This window comes from Canis lupus, chromosome X, assembly GCF_003254725.2.
Source record: "Canis lupus dingo isolate Sandy chromosome X, ASM325472v2, whole genome shotgun sequence".
In the NCBI taxonomy this organism is placed as follows: Eukaryota; Metazoa; Chordata; class Mammalia; order Carnivora; family Canidae; genus Canis; species Canis lupus.
In genome coordinates this window covers 54594093-54608470 of record NC_064281.1, presented here as the reverse complement: position 1 = coordinate 54608470, position 14378 = coordinate 54594093, and the positions used below count along the sequence as shown (strand labels likewise).

At 43.8% G+C, this 14378-nt stretch overlaps 1 protein-coding gene across 1 annotated transcript; it reads left to right on the top strand.

Annotated features, from left to right (window-relative positions):
• The first annotated feature begins 3045 nt into the window (after positions 1–3045).
• On the top strand, positions 3046–4154 carry P2RY4 (pyrimidinergic receptor P2Y4). The gene is given in 2 exon segments (XM_025466269.1): positions 3046–3796; positions 3799–4154. Coding segments are annotated over 2 exon segments (1107 nt in total).
• The last annotated feature ends 10224 nt before the right edge of the window (positions 4155–14378 follow it).

The following is a 14378-nucleotide window of genomic DNA, read 5'->3' as shown; positions in this document are numbered from 1 at the left end:
TTATTAAACATCTACTACATGCAAGATATCTGTTTCTTTAACTCTGAACTGGAAGGTTTTTTTTTTATTTTTTTTTTTTTTATTTTTTTTTTTGGACAGCAAGTGTATAATTTTGGGGAAAAAACCCACCTGGAGCCTACCCTTTACATTGATGTGGATGGAATTGGAGAGTATTATGCTGAGTGAAAAAAAGTCAATTGGAGAAAGAATTATCATATGGTTTCACTTATATGTGGAATATAAGAAATAGTGAAAGGGACCATAAGGGAAGGGGGGAATCTGAGTGGCAAAAAATTAGAGAGGAAGACAAACCATGAGAGACTCCTAACTCTGGGAAAGAAACAAAGGGTGACAAATTGGGAGGTGGGTGAGGGAATGGGGTAACTGGGTGATGGGCATTAAGGAGGGCACACGATGAGATGGGTACTGGTTGTTATACTATACATTGACAAATTGAATTTAAATAAAATTTTAAAAAGCACCTGGAACATATGCTATTATAACTTTACCAGGAAGGCTGTAGGAAAGACAGAGCTAATACAAGTTGCTTGTCCTCAAGGACCTCTGGGTCTGGTATGTGGCTGGGAGAATCAGGAGAAGATGGACAAAAACACAAATGAGTGGAATTCTATTCAGTTTGTAGTACATGCCATAATCTCAGTAGGAATCAAATATGGTAAGAGTGTGAGAGAGACATCCATTTTGATTAGAGTGAGATCTGTACACCGGAGTCTCATTGGGTATTATAATTACTCATAACTTCTAAGTTAAATCATGAGAGTTGATGTTGAGAGAGAGAAAGAGGGAGAGAGGGAAGAAGAAATGGTAGTGAGGAGAGAAAGGAGAGGAGAAAGAGGGGAAGAGAGGAGAAAAGAGAAAATGCTCTAGGAGTAAGGCTTGGGGAAAGGTCACTTTTGAAGGGAGATGGACAAAATGAGCCAGGGAAGAAGTCAGATGGGACATGCGGAGGACTGGGAGAAGCAGCATAATGCAAAGTCTCAGAAACAAAAGTGAGGAAGAGTTTCAAGAAAGCCAGCAAGTTTGGCCTATAGCATTTCACAAGGCACAAATCATTGCTTTTGACCCGGGCCATTTGGGGCGAGGTCTTTTCCTAAGTAGCCACTGGGCGGCAGTGGCAGCAGTGGCAACTGGAGCTGTGTGTCCAGGGACTCGCAGAAACCCTTCAGAGCTAAACCAGCCTGAAGCAGGAGCTTCTCCAGTGTGGAGGACACTGAAGTGACCTCTTGGGTGTATCCCGAGCCTCAAATCATACTTGTTCTCCCCTGAAGAGATCAACTTCATTCCTAGGAGCAAAGTAGTCACACAAAACACCATATGATTAGAAGCGTTTCATGGTTTACAAAATGTTTTCACACCTATTGACCAGTTCGATATTCAGGAAACCTTAAAAGGTTGGTATTTTTATGCTCACTTCACTGATGACAAAACTAGGTTACAAAGAGGTGTCCAGCATCACACAATGAATCCCTGGGAAAACAAGGAGTTGAATTCAAGTCCGTCTGCTCCGAACACCTGGGCTTTTCATGTAATATCACAGTGGCCAGCTTTCCAGGACTCAGGCTATAACTGCTTCCTCTGTGCCTCCCTTTCATCTACCCTGACCCTGTCACAGGGCAGGGATCTCCAAGTTTCCACTATTCAGGTTTCTGGGCCTCCAGGAGATCTAGATCCGAGATTCTAGAGCCTCCCTTGCTGGCCTGCCTCCTCCTCTCACTCCCAGAATCCAGCCAGGCAACATTCTCAGGACCTGAAGATCAGGTTGTTTCCAGTTCCCTGCAGAGTGGATTCTGCCAGACTGCATCTCCCTCCCTAAGAGCACCACTCACCTCACCTTCAGAGTCCTGCAGGCCCAAAGCTTGCCCCTCTGCCTAAGACCCCCATAATCCTGAAAACTTAGCCCCAGGAGCCCCAGATCCAGAGCTCCTGACAAACTGGCATTCTCTGGCACTTGGCTCTCAAACATTGAGGTTTGGCTTCTGTATTTTCTCAACTGTATTCAGACTGGAGTCTCCTGGACTGGTAGAGAGAGATGAGGGGTGCTGTGTAGGAAGAGGTGGAGCCTGTAAGGGAGGCATGTTGGCTAGCTTCCTTGGCGGGGAAGGAGTGAACTGCCTCCTTTCGCCCTCCTCTTATGTGTACAATAGGTGCCTGGAAATTGACAGGCTGAGAAAATGAACCCCTAGTCTTTCCCCAAACCTACTTCTCTCATAGCTTTTCCCATCTCTGTCGATGGTAACTCAATTTCTCCAGTTGCTCAGGCTGGAAATCTTGGAATCGTTCTTGACTCCTCTTTTTCTCTCACACTCCACATTAGTAAATCTTGTTGCTGGGCCTCAGTTTCCCAATCTATACAGTGAGTGGGTTGGACTAATCTCGATGGGCCTTTCTAGCTCTGATGGCCTCCCAGGACTGAAGGAGGGATGGGCCCCACCCCCAAACCTGCCCTCTTGGATAAGCCTTCTGGCTGCCAAAGGGAAAGGTGATAGAGTCAGCTGGGCTCAACTTCAAAGGGATAAGGTAGGAGACATGCCAAGTTTCTTGGGTAATAGTGACAATGGGGTTCCTGGGCTGGACCAGGCTAGGGGAAGGTGTCACAAAAATGGAGATGCTGGGACCAGGGTGAGGGGAAAAGTAAGGTCACCATGTAGAGAAATGTTGTAATGGGCTAGGAGACAATTTGGGTCCAGGCATCTTTGCATGATGGATTGTGCTGGTGGGCCTCCACAATTGTGGCCAGCCAAGATCTGAAGGACAGAGTCAGATGCAGGATGAGAACACCCCAAACTCACTGCCTGCCCTACTGGGCCCCAGCACCACCTGCTGACCATCACTCCCAGACTGGACCAAGGGGGCATGGGTAGGGCCCAGCCTGGTTGGGTTGTACACAGACATTCTCCTCTCAGTTACTCCTAATGCTTCAGTCATGGCCCTCCCCATTCTCTGCTTTTTGGCCTCAAGTTAGGACTGGAAGGCCAGGAAAATCCAGCTGCCCTCACTTCTGCCCTTTCCATCTATAGGGGAACCATGGCCAGGGCAGAGTCCTCTCTGCTCACAACCCTAGGCCCCAGCCCAGATCCTGGCGACAGTGAGGCAGAGCTGGACTGCAGTTTTAATGAGGAGTTCAAGTTCATTCTGCTGCCTGTGAGCTACACAGTTGTCTTTCTGTTGGGTCTTGGCCTCAACACCCTGACTCTCTGGCTCTTCTTCTTTCGCCTCTGACCCTGGGATGCAACAGCCACCTACATGTTCCATTTGGCCTTGTCAGATACTTTGTACGTGCTGTCACTACCTACCCTCATCTACTACTATGGGGCCCGCAACCACTGGCCCTTTGGTACTGGGCTCTGCAAGTTTATCCGATTTCTTTTCTATTGGAACCTCTACTGCAGTGTCCTTTTCCTCACCTGCATCAGTGTGCTCTGCTACCTGGGCATCTGCCACCTACTGTGGGCACTGCTCTAGGGCCGCCCTCGCTTTGCAGGCCTTCTCTGCCTGGTGGTTTGGTTGGTCTCAGCCAGCTGCCTGGTGCCCAACCTGTTCTTTGTCACAACCAGCACCAAAAAGGATCCCCTCCTGTGCCATGACACCACTCGGCCTGAGGAGTTTGACCACTATGTGCACTTCAGCTCGGCAATCATGGGGTTGCTCTTTGGAGTGCCCTGTCTGGTCACTCTTGTCTGCTAGGGGATCATGGCCCGGCGCCTGTATCGCCGGTTGCCAGGGGCCGCCCGATTATCTTCTCGTCTGTGTTCTCTCTGCACCATCGCCGTGATGCTGCCTTTGCTGTCTGCTTCGTGCCTTTCCACATCAACCGCACCATTTATTACACATCAAGACTGTTGGAAGCTGACTTCCGGGCGCTGAACATTCTCAGTGTGGTCTACAAAGTGACTCGGCCTCTAGCCAGTGCCAACAGCTGCCTGGATCCTGTGCTCTACCTGCTCACTGGGGACAAGTAGTGATGTGAGCTCTGGCAGCTTTGCAGTTGTGGGGGGCGCCAGCCCCCCATGACTGCCTCCTCCCTGGCACTGGTGTCCCTGCCTGAGGATAGTGGCTGCATGCGGACATCCACTCACTGTGGCTTCCCTGCTCCTAGGGCAGGTAGACCGTTAACTCTGGGAGCCAGTAAGTGAGAAGAAAAAGGGTGAATGCAGGGCAGAGGTGAGGGAACTTACCAGTTACACCCAATATGGCTGCGTCGTCTTCTTTCCCAGATTTTGGAGAGAGGCCCACACCCTGAACATTAAGAGGAACCAGGGAAATCATGTGTGACCCCATCTCTCATAAACCCATCATTTGCCCTTTCCTTTTTAGCCAAAGGCAGTAACAGCCACTCTTCTTTATCTGCTTCTGTGTCCTTCCTGGGGCTATTGGTCCTGTCTCTTGATCCGACAAGGCTTCCTAATATTCTCACCCAGTCCTCTTTCCCTCTCCTTTCCCCCACACATATTTGTGTGTTACTTCACACAAATAATTCCTATGACCACAGCCTCCTTGCCCATCACCTACCTCTCCCGTCCACTGGCCCCACCAAGTAAAGCTGCTTTCTCTATCACAACTGACCCAGCCTTCTCCATTTCTCCAATCCATTTAACCCATATGCTTTATCAAAACTCACTGCCCAGACTTTTTTTTAATAAATTAATTTTTTATTGGTGTTCAATTTACCAACATACAGAATAACACCCAGTGCTCATCCCGTCAAGTGTCCCCCTCAGTGTCCGTCACCCACTCACCCCCACCCCCCGCCCTCCTCCCCTTCCACCACCCCTAGTTCGTTTCCCAGAGTTAGGAGTCTTTATGTTCTGTCTCCCTTTCTGATATTTCCCACACATTTCTTCTCCCTTCCCTTATATTCCCTTTCACTATTATTTATATTCCCCAAATGAATGAGAACATACACTGTTTGTCCTTCTCTGATTGACTTACTTCACTCAGCATAATACCCTCCAGTTCCATCCACGTTGAAGCAAATGGTGGGTATTTGTCGTTTCTAATGGCTGAGTAATATTCCATTGTGTACATAAACCACAGCTTCTTTATCCATTCATCTTTCGACGGACACCGAGGCTCCTTCCACAGTTTGGCTATCGTGGCCATTGCTGTTAGAAACATCGGGGTGCAGGTGACCCGGTGTTTCATTGCATCTGAATCTTTGGGGCAAATCCCCAACAGTGCAATTGCTGGGTCGTAGGGCAGGTATATTTTCAACTCTTTGAGGAACCTCCACACAGTTTTCCAGAGTGGCTGCACCAGTTCACATTCCCACCAACAGTGCAAGAGGGTTCCCTTTTCTCCACATCCTCTCCAACATTTGTTGTTTCCTGCCTTGTTAATTTTCCCCATTCTCACTGGTGTGAGGTGGTATCTCATTGTGGTTTTGATTTGTATTTCCCTGATTTGCCCAGACTTTATGGTCTGCTACTTTAGGGTTGTCTTCCTTCTTACTCGAACTTTAGTTAAACACCTTGACTCTCACCTTCAGCCAATTTTCTCCTCTCTCCCAGACTGAAGGAGATTGCAAGACAAAGCCAGATCATAAGGCTGGTTCGACCCACTGAAACTTCATGTCTTGGGACTTCATCTAAGCCCCCATTTTTATTAGCTTGCTGAGTTCCTAATGAACATTCCAGAGCAAGTGTTTCCTGTCTTTTCCATCTTCTCAAGACTCCAACTTCATCCTCTAATAGTTACCTTGCCTCCTGTAAAACTGAGAATACCTCAATTTCTTTCTGCATCATTAATGTTCACTCTACTTTTGTATCCATCTTGTCTTTCTTTCCTGTAGACCCAAAATAAGAGTTGGCCCTCTTACTTGTTTCTTTGTTTATTCCTTTTCATCATTTCAGTCTTTCCATAAACCGATTTCATCCCATTTTTAAAGAAACACACAAACAAAACCTAACCAAACAAAAATAAAGCATTATCACTGGTACCTTGACTCTGTTGTCTCTTGTAGCTAATATCCTATTCACCTTATTCATTTCACTGTCAAATTTCTTAGAAAGAGTACCATAACCGCATAGCCCCATTTCATCACTATAAAGTCACCTCTTAACTCTCCGAATCTGGTTTCCTTCTATACCTGGAAGAACACAAATTACTACAAAAGCAAGATCTTAATGATAGTTTCTCTATATTTATCCTCTTTGACTATCTCTACTTCATGTTACTCTGGTGCATAGCCTGTCTAAAAAATTTCTAATGAAAAAAAAAATTAAAAATTCCACTATGACAACATTAAAGGAAATTTTGAAAGAAAATATTCACCTGCATTTCTGAACCCCAGACAACTGTTTTCATTTATCTATGTTCCATGCCTTTTCTGTTTGCATAATACTTCTATTTTATAGAAGTGCAATCACAGTGTACATATATTTTAAATTTTTGCTTTAAATTTTTTTAAAAGATTTATTTATTCATGAAAGACACAGACTGAGAGGCTGACACATAGGCAGAGGGAGAAGCAGTCTCCTCGCAAGGAGCCCGATGCAGGACTCGATCCTGGATCCCGGGATCACGACCTGAGCTGAAGGCAGATGCCTCAACCGCTGAGCCACCCAGGTGTCCCTAAAAAAACTTATTGTAAATACTGTCCTTGTGCTATAGTCTTTCATATTTATCATTTCAGTGGCCACATAAAATTACATCCATTAGATTTTTTTTTACTATTCCCCTATTATTTATTGGACTTTTAGTCAGCTCCCAATTTTTCTGTGCTTTGAACATCTTAGTGCATATGGCTTTTTTTCTTCTTTACAATTCTGTTCCTAGGACAAGTTCCCAGGGGTGAGATTACCAGATCAAAGGGCATGAATGTTTTTTATGGATCTTGATTTTCAAAAAGAGTGTACAAAGTTTCAATGTCACAGTGGCACACAAGTGTTCCAGTTCCCTTGCAGCTCTAGCATTGGACTTTATAAGAAATCTTTTTGGATGGCTTAAAACATCAATTTGTTAACTTCACTTTTTCAATTACTTATGGATAAAACACCTTTCCATATGTTTACTATTTGTATTTCCTTTTTTTCAAATATTTGTATTTCCTCTTGTGTGAACTCTTCATATCCTTTGCCAATTGACACGAATGGTCTTATATATATTGGTGATCTTATATATCTCTAAATGTATTCTTTATTTAACATACATGTTAACCCTTTGTCATATTTGATATACATATTTCTTCCATTTATTGTAATTTTTACTTTTAAATTTAGTTCCTTATTTTATCCTCTTGCTTTACATTTCTCTCCTCCTGCTTTTACTTATTACTTCCTCTCTCTTTGCTGACTTTTCCTCTTTTCTCCCTAAGTAAACAAGTTCCAAGATCTGTCATAGTCATAGCATTTGGGGATTATTTAATCCACTCCCCACCGCCCTGCCATCTGACCTTTGATTTTCTCTGGGAGAGAACATGTGTACACATGAATTAAAAGTTGACTTAGAGTCCTTGAGAGTACCTCAGAAAGCTTCTGGGGCTTAGATACCCTCTCACTTTACAGAACAGGAAACAGGCCCAGAGATATGACTTGTCCATTACTTAATAAGTTAGTGGCAGAGCAAGAACTAGGCTTAGCCCTCAGGTCCCCTGACTCTCAGAGCTCCCTCCATTACACCATGCCAACTCAATTCTAACCTCTCCTTTCTTCCAAGTTCCACCTCTATATCTTTAATTGCCCACTGGACAGGGGTGGGGCAAGATGGCGGAGGAGTAGGGTCCCCAGGTCACCTGTCCCCACCAACTTACCTAGATAACTTTCAAATCACCCTGAAAACCTATGAATTCGACCTGAGATTTAAAGAGAGAACAGCTGGAACGTTACAGAGAGAAGAGTTTTTGCTTCTATCAAGGTAGGAAGGCGGGAAAAAAAATTAAAAAGAATAAAGTGGGGGAGGGCCCCCCATGGGGTGCCAGGCTAGAGCCGAGCCCGAGAGCCTCCCGGAGGGGAAAGCCCACCCTCCAAAAGCGGGAACTTTAAAAATCCGCACGGGCTTCTTCCTGGAGGGAAGCTGCTTAGCTGGGAACTCGGGCAGGATCCCAAGAGGGGCAGTGGAGCCTCCAGTCTCCTGGGGTCACTAACAGAGGAAGTGCGCCCGGGAGAGAGCGAGGTAAAGGGCTGGAGCGCGCGCCCGGGGGGGCCTCGGGAGCAGCTCAGGCGGCGGCTGCGGGCGGAGGGGGCTGATACCTGCTGCCTTGGGGAGCCGTGCACCGGGAGCGCGATTCCAGCAGCACTGGCCAGGAGCCCAGGACTCTGAGTGGACACAGCCCAGGATCCTGTGCTCCCCCGGGCCAGGTGGAGGCACGGAGGGCACAGGACAGCGAGGACGCTCCTGGCACCAGGCACCCCCAAGCTGTGCAGATCAGTGCCCCCCGCCCTGGGAGCATCAAGTCCAGTGCAGACTGGGAGACTGCAGTAGTTAGTTAGGGAGCTGACTCCAGGGCTGGAGAGCTGGCCACCGCCACTGTGGTTGTTCCTCCTTGTATCACCCTGTGCCTGGGAGGGGCGGGGCCGCCAGGGAACAGGGGCCTCACCGGGTAAACAGCTCCCACTGAGCCCTGCACCTGGCAGGGGGCGGGGCAGCTCAGGTGCACACACCTGAGAATCAGCACAGCAGGCCCCTCCCCCAGAAGACCAGCTGGAAGGACAGTGGAAGAGCAAGTTCTTGGCAGAGCAGCGCTGGAAAGCCACGGGGGAAGTCGAGGGATTTACAGTATATAGAACCAGAGAATACCCCTCCTTGTTTTTTTCTTTTGTTTTTCTTTTTCTTTTTTTTTCTCTTCCTTTTTCCATTACAACTCATTTTTAGTCACTCTGCACTGAGCAAAATGACTAGAAAGAAGAACTCACCACAAAAGAAAGAATCAGAAACAGGACTCTCTGCCACAGACTTCCAGAATTTGGATTACAATTCGATATCAGAAAGCCAATTCAGAAGCACAATTATAAAGCTACTGGTGGCTCTGGAAAAAAGCATAAAGGATTCAAGAGACTACATGACTGCAGAATTTAGATCTAATCAGGCCGAAATTAAAAATCAATTAAATGAGATGCAATCCAAACTGGAGGTGCTAACGACGAGGGTTAACGAGGTAGAAGAAAGAGTAACATAGAAGACAAGTTGATGGCAAGGAAGGAAGCTGAGGAAAAAAGAGAAAAACAATTTATTGCCCACTGGACAGTTTCACTTGGATCTTCCATTGTGACTTCCAACCCAAGATGTCAAAACTTCCTAAACCAGTTTCCTTACCTAACTTGATCATTTCTTTTCATGGCATCTTCCTTCCTCAAGTCACCTAGGCTCAAAAACACTCAGATAACTTCAATTCTTCTCTCTCTTTATTTCACGAGATTCTGACCTTTCTTTAGTTATCATGCCAGTTATAATTGGCTTTCATTTATGATCCCAGTGCTACCATTCTAATACTGACTGTTATCACTTTATTCCTGACTGTTACAGCCTCCTAAATGGTCTTTCTTACATTCAGTCTCTCATCACACAAATGCATCTTATATAAGGCATACTGGCAGATTAATCAACCCTAATACTGTTCTCACAGTTTCACTCTCTTGCTTAAAATTCTCTCATGGTTCCCCATTTTCTACAAGACAAGTTGAAACTCTTTAGTCAGAAATTAAAGAGAGAATTTTCAGCCTTATTTTCCATTCCTCCCCAGTATGAATCTTTCTTCTCCAGCTAATTTGAACTCCTCGTTCTTTCTCCAAATATGATTTGCATTTTCTCAGCTCTTCACCTTTATTCTTCCCCATTACCCCCATCCCATACTAGAATGCCCTTCCTTTCTTCTTCCACTGTCCTTTTTCTACCTAGTTTCCAAGGCCGGGCTTAAGCCTCACTTCCTCTTTAAGGCCTTCTACGGTGACTGATTCATAGTGACCTTCCTGGTCACTCCTACAGTCATTATTGTCTATATCAGTCATTTGGCACTTTTATTATCTTTTGGAATTATGCTATTATTGCTATTTAACTCTTTATGTATGTTTGCTTTGAGTTCCTACCTGTAAACTCCTTGAGCTACTATGATAGAGAGGAAAGAGCATAGGACTGAAAATCAGAAGAGCCAAGTTTATCCCTGGTTATTAAAGTGGGGCTTGGGGATCCCTGGGTGGCGCAGGGGTTTGGCGCCTGCCTTTGGCCCAGGGCGCGATCCTGGAGACCCGGGATCGAGTCCCACATCGGGCTCCCTGCATGGAGCCTGCTTCTCCCTCTGCCTGTGTCTCTGCCTCTCTCTCTCTGTGTAATTATCATAAATAAATCAAAATTAAAAAAAAAGAAAGTGGGGCTCAGGGGTGGCACTTGGGTGAGTTCCTCAGACTCCTTGACCACATTTCATTACCCATAAAACGAGGATCATAATCTCAGCTTTAAGTACTTCAGATTGTAGTAAGGCTCTGCAAATCTAGAGAGCTAACCAAATATAAATCATTGTTATTATATCACCCCATTTGCTTAATAAATGGGGCTTAATAAACATTTGCTGAATGATTACACATTAGTAATTCAGTTTAATGTTTCTGTTCCTGGGCATATTTCCATGTTAAGAGGCCACAGGAACCCCAAGAAACCTAGATATAGATCTAAGGGCACTTTAGGAACAGTGGAGATAGGAAAGGCATTAGAAAGCTATTGTGAAGGAAAGTAGGCCTATCCAGCATCTCTCACATTCCACTCCATTGGCTACTTACTAGTTGGACTACCCGTAAGGCTAACCCGGATGGGAGAGGAAAAGGTGGTTCATCTGAGCTTTCATTTTCCTCACATTTTCTACTACTTCATCCCATAATCCCCAATCATTTAGGCCACATGGTTCACCTAGGATGCACCTAGGACTCTATTCTCCTTCACTGATGTGATGAAAGCCAGCATTTTGGTGAAGAAGATGATGAGAAGTAGTAGAGACAACAAACATTTTTAGTCAGATAACCAGACTTGGCTTTAAATCTTCAATCTGCTACTTGCTAGTTGCATGATCTCAGACAAGTTACTTAATCTCTCTGAGCTTCTGTTTCCTCATTGGTAAATTGGGGGTAGTAATACTCATTTAGCTGGGCTGTTGTGAAGTGTTAATGGAGTAATGGATAAAGAAACATCATTTACAATTCCTGTGGGTGGGAACCAGTTTTCAATAGTTCTCAACTTTTGTGTAGTTGGATGAGGAACCAGAATTCTAGATTTGGATTAAAAGTGATAGTTAAGACCATGACAAAGACTGAACCCTTGAGTGTGAGAAGCAGAAGGCTAAAAACTTATTATTGAGAGATGACCACAGTGATGAATTGGGAGAAAACAGATTGAAACTTTGGCATTGCATCAAGGGAGAAAAGAGTTTCAAAAAGAAGAACTTATAAAAGTTATTTTTTAAAAAAAACTGAATGAAAGGAAAAAAGAAAAATTAAGGAAGTAAACAGCAATGAATGTGTAAGAGAATTCATGGAAGATGATACTCTCAGAAAGATAATAAAAAAAATACTTGATTCCTTGCCAACCTGCCTACAAAAGATATTAGCCAATGGTATTAATTAAAGAGGCCAATCTCAAATAGCTTTTGTAATCAAGATCTGTTTACATGTATTTATACTACTCCTTCTCTTTTAGTTCCTATAGGTCTTTGTCTCTTTCCAAAGATTTCAGAATAACCCACTGAATGAGTTACTTGCCACAACCTATAGACCTTATATTTCAAATAAGATTTAGATGTGATTTGTCACCAAAAGGGAGTACAAAAGATACTTGAGTACAGCCAAAGAGTTAGTCTATATATGAGGACACTTTGGTGTATGTTTGATTGCCAGAGCTTATGTATTTAGGTCACAAAGTGGGAAGAAGACAAATTATTTTTCCTTGAGTCAAAGGGTAAATTATCAAAATGTGAGACCTTTTCAAGACAAAAAGATAAAATCCTTTTTGGGGCTGGCTGGCTATTACTGTATATTTTGTATCGCAGTTTGAAGCCCTAGTCGTGGAACTGCTGATGGGAAGAAGAAACCAGATGTACTTGGAAAACTAAAGAGAAAAATCAATGAATGCCCTCTCAGAGCATTGTGATGTTGGCACCAGCTCAATTTGTTTACTTCTTACTGATATTTAAATTACTCCTCATTGTAAATCCCATCCCCTTTACAACACCAGTAACTCTTTATCTCCAGTGTGAGTAAAACATTTCTTTTTACACACTCAGATCTTGATGGATTTCTTTCAGAGTGTAACCATTGCTCTAGTTCTTTGAAAACGTAACCTAGTTTGATTTTTACAAGTTTTGGTCTTTATTCATTTCTCTACTGCAGTTTCCCAAAGCACATATTCTGGGATATTAATACATATTATTAAGTTTTTAAGGGGTTGGATTAGAAGGGGGTTCCAACATAGTGACATAGGCAGACCCTTGAAATCACTTCCTCCCATGGACACACCAAATCTACACCTACATACAGAGTAATTCCTCCTGAAGAAGAATGGAGGGCTGAATGAACAGCTTCAGCATGACAAAGAATAGAGGGACTACATAGAGAATGGCAGGAGACATTGGGATATAGTAACAACAGGAACCTCAACCCCGGTGCTGTAAACTGCAGTGGGGGAAGGATAGCACTGAGGAACCTGTGCATAGATTTGCCCTTGTTATATCCAGAGCAGTGAGTTATACAGATGGATGGCATAGTCAGAAGGCCAAATTAAGGAGTCTTTATTAAAAGCCAGCAGCTGTGAGGGAGCTCATGCGCTCCAAAATCTCGCAGCCCCGAGTAAGCTCAGGGATAGGTTAATAAAGGCATAAACCACATCCTGTTGACAGTTTCTGTTGAGCCCTAGACATTTGCTAAGCATTGTACAGAAGCAAAAAAACTGGGTTAAGTTAATGTCTAGGGTATACTTCCTGAAACCCTGGGTATTGAGGCATTTTGCAGTTTAAACAGACATAAGGTTACAAAAATAGTGGCTATATACAAGTTGGTGTCTTTTATGCTAAGTCTCTGGTATTTCACTCTCCATCAGGCACAGGAAAAAAGCCATGGTTTAAAAGGCAACTAGACTATAAATGAATTAATGCTAGGGCATCCCCTAAATGGCATAACTGCGGGAACACTATGCAGGGTTGGAGGTGCCAGTGAGCACCATTGTTTATATCCCCCCTCCACTTTGATACTGCAGATTGGAATGGGGTCTGGGCACTCTAGCCAGCCTGCTGCCTCAGTGATCCCAGGGACCCTAACCCATACCAGCTCCAGTCATTCCTTCAAGGTGCCCTCCCCTACTCTTGACTACCTGAGCTCCACTTGTCCTACCAAGGTGGCCCCAGTGTGGTGTATATCAGGACACCCCTGGACTGTGTTCACTACAACTCCAACCATCTCACCTAGGTGGTATGGGTGCAAAGCTCTCCAGGACACTCTGGCTCTTTGCCCACTTCAGTTGCAGCCAATTTGCCAAAGCAGCCCCTGAATGGAGCACCCCAGGGAAACCTCTCCCACCTGTGTCCACTTCACCTCCAGCTGTTCCACCAGGATAGCCCCTGTGCAGAGTGCTCCAGAACTCAGACTGTTCCTGCTAACCTCAGGAAGGAAACATATATCCAGATCCAGGAAGCAAAGAGAGTCTCAAACAAGATGAACCCAATCAGGTACACACCAAGGCATATAATAATTAAAATGACACAAAGATTAAAGATAAAGAGATTCTTAAAAGCAGCAAAAGAAAAGAAACTAGTTACATACAAGGGAAACTATAAAAGGCTATCGGATTATTTTTCATCAGAACCCTTGAAGGCCAGAAAAAAGTGGCATAATATATTCAAAGTGCTGAAAGAAAAAGAAAAAAACCTACAACCAAGAATACTCTACCTGGCAAGGTTGTCATTCAGAATTAGAGGAGACATAGAGTTTCCCAAACAAACAAAATTTAAAGGAGCTTGTCCCCACTAAACCAGCCTTTAAAGAAATGTTAAAGGGACTTCTTTAAGTGGAAAAAAAGGGTCATAAGTAGAAGTAAGAAATTCATAAAATGAAAAATTTCACAAGTAAAAGCCATCATATAATAAAGATAGTAAACTAATCACTTATAAAGTTAGTATGAAGGTTAAAAGACAAAAGTAATAAAATCAATTGTAACTAAAAAATTAGTTGAGATTTACAAAATAAAAAGATGTAAATTATGATTGCATATATGTGAAACATGGAAGAGGAGAGTACAAACATAGTGCTTTGAGATTGTGTTCTAACTTAAGTGACCATCAACTTCATATAAAAAATTGTATATTTATGATGAAATATATGAACCTCATGGTAATCACAAACTACAATCTATAATAGATACACAAAAAATAAAGAGAAAGGAATCCAACC